Source organism: Limulus polyphemus, unplaced genomic scaffold (assembly GCF_000517525.1).
Source record: "Limulus polyphemus unplaced genomic scaffold, Limulus_polyphemus-2.1.2 Scaffold1999, whole genome shotgun sequence".
In the NCBI taxonomy this organism is placed as follows: Eukaryota; Metazoa; Arthropoda; class Merostomata; order Xiphosura; family Limulidae; genus Limulus; species Limulus polyphemus.
The window spans coordinates 199305-205658 of record NW_013667609.1 but is presented as its reverse complement, the minus strand read 5'-3'; the positions used below and the strand labels follow the sequence as shown (position 1 = coordinate 205658).

Sequence of the window (6354 nt, the reverse complement as noted above, 5' to 3'; positions counted from 1 at the left end):
TACTTTTATAAATACACGCTATAATTCATAACGATTCACACACACTTTACTTACAGTGTGTCCTGTTCGCTTGACTCAATTATCTATCTCTATATTTATCTATCTATGCAATTCTATCCTTTTCGCTGGCTTTATTTGCCGGGCTTATATACTAAAAAAAAAGAGGGCGCCTGGAACAAACTAGAGTTGCCAGGAAAATTCATGATCCTTCTAGAAACTCCAGCGCGCATGCATGACTTCAAATGAAGCATTAATATTTTTTGGCTTGAAATAGTCGCATGCCTCCAGACCCCGTAGTATTAGCATGCTGATTGTGTTTTGCACAATATATGTTGGGTTTTCATCCCACAAATTAGACACCCCTATCAAACATTCTATGTAAGGACCTGAATGTCCTAGGCATCGACAGAAAGAAAGTTTATTTTTAAACATCTACCAAGTAATATTAAGAGTGAAACTCGCATCTCCATAAAAACAGGAAACTAAAACTGACACATTGAAAATATTTGGCCCACCTGTTACACAACTAGAAATATAACAAAATTAAAACATTACATGTGGGTGAATTTAGAATAATCTAGTGGATACCTGATGGTGCTTAAATAAAAAAGGAATTGTAATAGTTATAATTTATATATTTTTTTAATTTTTGATTCCAATATGACAAAGATCTAAAGCTGATTTCGTCTCGAGGTTTATTTAGGCAAGTAATCGAAAATCTATCTATATGCTACTAAAACTCTGAAATTGTTTGTTTGTTTGTGTGTGTGCTTGTCTGTAATTAAATACAGCAAAAACGGCGCACAATAGCGTCATATTTGTAATGAAATGAGAATAGAAACAGAATAAAACAAGCTTCGTTAAAATTTGGCCACAGGCCACAGATTTTAAATGATGTGATGAAAATGTGGTATAACGGCGCGTAGAAAGAACAATAATAAAATGGATCTACAATGTTATTGACTATTTACAAATAGTAACTATGGAGACGAGGTAACAAAATGAAAATCAAGTCGAGAACAACAATAAAACTTTATAAATGAAAACCTCTCGCCGAGCATTGGCTATTATATTATTTCTCTGTCAATAAAAGGCGTAAGATGACAAAAACAAGATCTTGAAGAATCTATCTATAAACTACTAAAACTCTGAGATTGTTTTTTTGTTTGCTTGTCTGGAATTAAATACAGCAAAAACGGCGCACAATAGCGCCATATTTGTAAGAATACTTTACACCTTAAATGAGAATAAAAACAGAATAAAACAAGTTTCATTAAAATCGGGCCACGGGTTACCGAGTTAGCGCCGTTTTTCGGGTCATTTTTATGAAAATTTCTAGCATGAGTAATTTTACACCACACTACCGTTCGCGCTCTTTACGAAACTTCTTACTTCACCTTTTTGAAAAATGAAATGGTCTTTCCTTTTACTCCCGATCAAGAATCAAATTTTTTTTCTTGAATTATGAATAACACGAATGGATTGAGATATTTAATTAAATTATCTCAAAATAAACCTTCATTTCGGTGTAATATTGAAAATAGCTTGATTCTTTATAACCTCTGAGTAGTGGGTGACTCAACGGGTCACGATGGTTTAGTATACTGTTACGCCTCCAGTCGTTAGTTAATTTTCCGTAACTTCGTTCCGACGAAACTTTAGCGACACAAGTCCTTTCTTAGATAAAACTGGTTTATTCTTTCCGAATACAACTTTACGGTACACTTAATTTCAACATTCAACTCACGTCTCACGAGCTCGACTTCAACAATACTCCGTTCAATTACACACTCTCTGACTGCAGTTCAATTACTCATTACCTACACATTGTCTCGTCACGTTGTGACCATCTTATATATACCAGACTACCCCCAATCTAGTAATCTTCCGACAATTCACGAAGGTTCGAGAAAGAAATGGCGTGATACTAGTCACGTGACCTCTCTGATGCAACAATACTTATAAATTTCAAACATAATATAAGATTAAAATCACTTTTATTTTAAAACTATAAGGACTGGAATCATTTTTTCTTTAAAAGTAATTTTCCATTACAATCATATGTTCATATAAAAATATACTTTTAGAGTTTTATCATATATATTTTTACATAAAAATTATTTGTCATAAAAACTTAAGTTACACAACTGGCGGCATGAATTAACATTGTATTTACAGGAAATTCTACAATTTGTAGAAATCTGGAGTTTTTAGTATGACTATCAAATTATTTTTAATTTTATCATACAATTTACAACTCAACAAACATTGATTTTGGTTTTATTTTATCAAATTAGCAAGATGATTAATACGTTTCATAGCTAAATAGTAAATTGCATCACTTGTTGACCTGTAATATTAATTATTTAATCAAGTATAAATTTAATAAGGTTAAGACTATTGTTAGCATAATTAATAACAATTCATAGAAATATTAAAATTATAATTCAGGATTTAAAGAGGTGATAAGCGTTAAAACTGTTTTCTACATGTATTAAAAATGAGCTTGTAAGTTATAATTAATATTATTTTTTGCATTTACTCGTAACAAATAATTGTAAACTTTTCATGAAATTTAGGGCCTCTTGCCGTCTTGGTTTCAGTTGGTGGTTCAGCGGTAAGTCTGGGAGCTTATAATAACACTAAAACATCGAGTTTCTTTCTGTAGCCGCAGTGTGAACAGCACAGATAACCCCCTGTGAAAAAACAACAACATAAAACCTTAATTTATGTTTATACTAAAAGATATATTACTATTGCTAATAGTAATACTAGAAAAGGACGTAATTTACGTTTAACTCTAACTTTAAGTAGTATTAACTACAGGCTGGGACAAATAAAGTTTAACTTTTGTTTCTTATAATTTAGAATATAAAACTAAAGGAAAAATATAAAAATATATTAATCTTGTATTTGTTTATTTCTCTAATATTTATATTATCAGAGATGACTGATTTAGAATTAACAGTGAAATGGGGAGGGAAGGAATATTTGATAGATTGCCTTGCAGGGGAAAATACAATAGCTGAGTTGAAAACAGTTATCTGCCAAAAAACTGGAGTATTACCAGGTCGTCAGAAATTGCTTGGATTAAAAATAAAAGGTAAATTTATTTGTTTGATAAATTGGGATTTTTAAGTTATACATTCTCTATCTGAGCACAAGTAACTTTAAAATTTTAAACTTTTGATAACATCACCTCTTGTCTATCTTTTCAGTTTTCTCAAGAAAAGATATGCTATGTTCTTACCATTATCATTAGTCCTCCTATAAACCTTTTCTAAAAATTTATTAAAATAAATCATATTCCTATTTTAAGTAACATTTGTCATAAAGAGTTGAAAATTTTGTGTTTAATAGGTTCATTACACAAGACTGTATGTTATACATGAAAGTGACTTATTTGGTAATGGTTTTATTATAAAGAATGTAGTGTTTAAATGACAGTTCAATGTTAATGTGTTCCAAAAGAGAAACTGCTGAATAGACTGTGGGTTTAATAATGCATAATAATATTTGTATATGTTATAAAGAACCAATTCTAATTTTGGAATTCATGGGTCAAGTAAGGTTACAGGAGATTTTTTTTCATTTATTGATGTCATCCTTAAGCAATCAATCAAAGCTAAATTGAACCTTTATAATTGTTATATGTGTACAATAAAAGCATAGTATTTCTATACTTTTATCATATTTTACATAATCAGCCAAATTATTTCAAAAGTTGAAAATTATAAGAAAAACATTTTGCTTTAAAAGAAATGTGAAATCTGGTTTCACAAAATTGTTTCTTTTGGTATTCTGGTGTCTTTTTTATTTTTTAATTATATATATATATATATATATATATATATATTTATATTTGATACCTGTAGGACGACCTGCTAATGATGAAGTGCAACTGTCTCAATTGAAACTGAAACCTAAAACTAAAGTTCTGATGGTGGGAAGTCTAGAAGAGTCAATAGCTGATGTAGTAGCACCTCCATATGACATTCCAGAAATTGTTAATGATCTGGATATGGAAGAAGAAGAAATTGCTATTGAAAACAGGGAAGAATTTCTTGCAAAGGTTCAGAAAAGAATTAAAGAATATGACATCAAAATATTGAGCAATCCTCGACCAGGAAAAAAGCTTTTGGTGCTTGACATTGACTACACTCTTTTTGGTAAATGGCTTGTCTTGAAATTTTTGAAATTAAAATGTTTTCATTTTAATTTTGTTCTACTAAATTTCTTTTTGTATTTAAAATTTTAAAGTATTCTTAGAACTTTTTTTAATTTTGAACATGTCTTACAATAAGCCTAAGTTTATAAAGTGCAAAAATTGTTTAAGTAGAAGCATATTGTATACAAAGGATTAGCGTAGATAAATTTATTTTCCTTTTTGTGGTGGGAAATTCAAGTTGAAGTTGCTTAAAAAAATTTCTTAAGTCTGCCATGATCTATTATCACACACTTTGGCCTAAATATATGCTTAAAACACCAAAAAGCCTATTTAATGATTAATTATAATGATTTGTTTTTGTTGTTCACACTATAGCAAAAATTTAGTGCAAAGCTAATTCAATATTTTGGCATTTTAGAGTAACCTCACTGAACAATTTTATTAATAAAAAAAATATTTTGACTAACAATTTTCAATAAGTTATACAGTTTTATAGTTTGATGTAACTTACCCATTTTCACTTGGAAAAACTTATGTTGTCTGTTTATTTGTTCTGATTTTTGTAAGAAGTATTAATTTTGTCACATATTAACAAAGCTGTTTAAAAGTAAATAAAATGTGCACAGTAATCATAAGGAAACTTAAAAAGGCATTTTCAGTTCAACAGCTGTTGCTAGTTATCCTACCAGTTTTCCTAGGTTTTAACCCAACTTGTTTTGGATGCAAATATGGATTTATAAGTCAGAATGTTAAAAACCATTTAGCATTTAAGTCACAGTAAAAAAAAAATATAAATACATTACCTGAAAACAACTAATGCTTATTCCAGAATAAAACTTCAACTTGTATATTGTCTGTTATCAAGTATTTTATAGCGGTGTAGTTAGGGCATTTATAGATTATATGAGGAAAATTTTACTGTGCTGAGAATTATAAAAAAAAATTGAAATATTTTGATTTAGTCTGCAGTTTTTACTAGTGTCTCACATAAGTAAACTGTACAAATATTTTCTTATTCTGAAATGAATAAAAAGTATTTTTGTTTGTTGTTTTACACATTTGATGGTTTAAATATGTGGCACTGTAATAAATATTATGACACTTAGAAAGTATAGTTGTTCTGTATTAACATTAAAGAATAACAAGGGACCTTTTGGTTTATCTATACCATTCTGTTCACTAAATTAAATGCTAAAAAACTCAAAGCCCACCCTTATTATTCAAATATTCATCAAATTTCCCTTAAGCTCATTTAGATTAACTGCACCTGCTACATCTGAAGGCAACTCATTCCAAATGTTAACAACCCTGGTAGAAAAATAAAGCTGTCTTAACTGAAGATGTCTTCTTCCCTACCAAAATTTATACTTTTGTTCCTTGATCTTATCATTTTCACAATTAAGTATGAAAATGAGAATGCATAAATACTCTTAACAATCTTAAACACTTCCATCGTATCTACTCTAACCCTTCTGTTTTCAAGAGAAAACAAGTTTATAGGCCTTAATTTATCCTGGTATGACAATCTTTTCTTTCCAAATAGCATCTTAACCCTCGTTTGTTGACTCGCATTCAAAATTTTATTGAACTACTATTTCATAAATTTATGTCAATAAGTTTGGTATCAAACTGTAGATTATAATTCAAATTTTAGTATTATACCTTATTCAATTTCTTAATTTAAAAGTAAATATTAAAAAAAACACAGTTAGATATCGAATTTTGTTTGTTTGTCACGTGGTATGTTGAATGCAGCACTGGTTCAAATTAGATGTTTGTGAAGTCAAAGTACTAAGTCTATGGTTTTGAATGAATTAGAAATTCAAGTTATTGATATTGACAAGCTAGAATATAAAATAAGAATCTCTTATCTTTTCAATTTGCTAACATATTGCTCATGTAATAAATCAAACGCATTTCCATTTTTGGAAATGCTTCCTTATATACACTTACTTCTATATATGACATGAATAACCAATTGGAAGCTCAGAATGTCCCCCTTGTGGTTTTCTCAGAATTTCTAACATAGCTAGCACCATTTCTTTTGAATCAAGATTTCAATGAGGTAAGTTGTGTCTTTAGTCTGCTCGCAATTTCATATTCTTTAAGAGTAAAATACATCTTAATTACTAAGCTTGATAAATTATAGTTGAATTCTATGATATTGATGAAGTAATTTATGTATT

General features: G+C 29.2%; 1 protein-coding gene across 7 annotated transcripts in view; it reads left to right on the top strand.

Annotated features, from left to right (window-relative positions):
* The first annotated feature begins 2195 nt into the window (after positions 1 to 2195).
* Positions 2196 to 6354, top strand: part of LOC106465610 (ubiquitin-like domain-containing CTD phosphatase 1) — a 53102-nt gene continuing 48943 nt past the window's right edge. Inside the window, exons 1-4 of one of the 7 annotated variants that reach the window (XM_022393539.1) lie at positions 2445 to 2462; positions 2580 to 2617; positions 2945 to 3103; positions 3876 to 4169. In XM_022393539.1, the coding sequence (XP_022249247.1) occupies positions 2947 to 3103; positions 3876 to 4169 (451 nt within the window). In that variant the 5' untranslated portion in view covers positions 2445 to 2462; positions 2580 to 2617; positions 2945 to 2946. Of the gene's footprint in view, positions 2214 to 2275; positions 2618 to 2944; positions 3104 to 3875; positions 4170 to 6354 lie in introns of those variants that run through there. The other 6 variants (XM_022393541.1, XM_022393537.1, XM_022393538.1 and 3 more) reach the window with 6 other exon arrangements.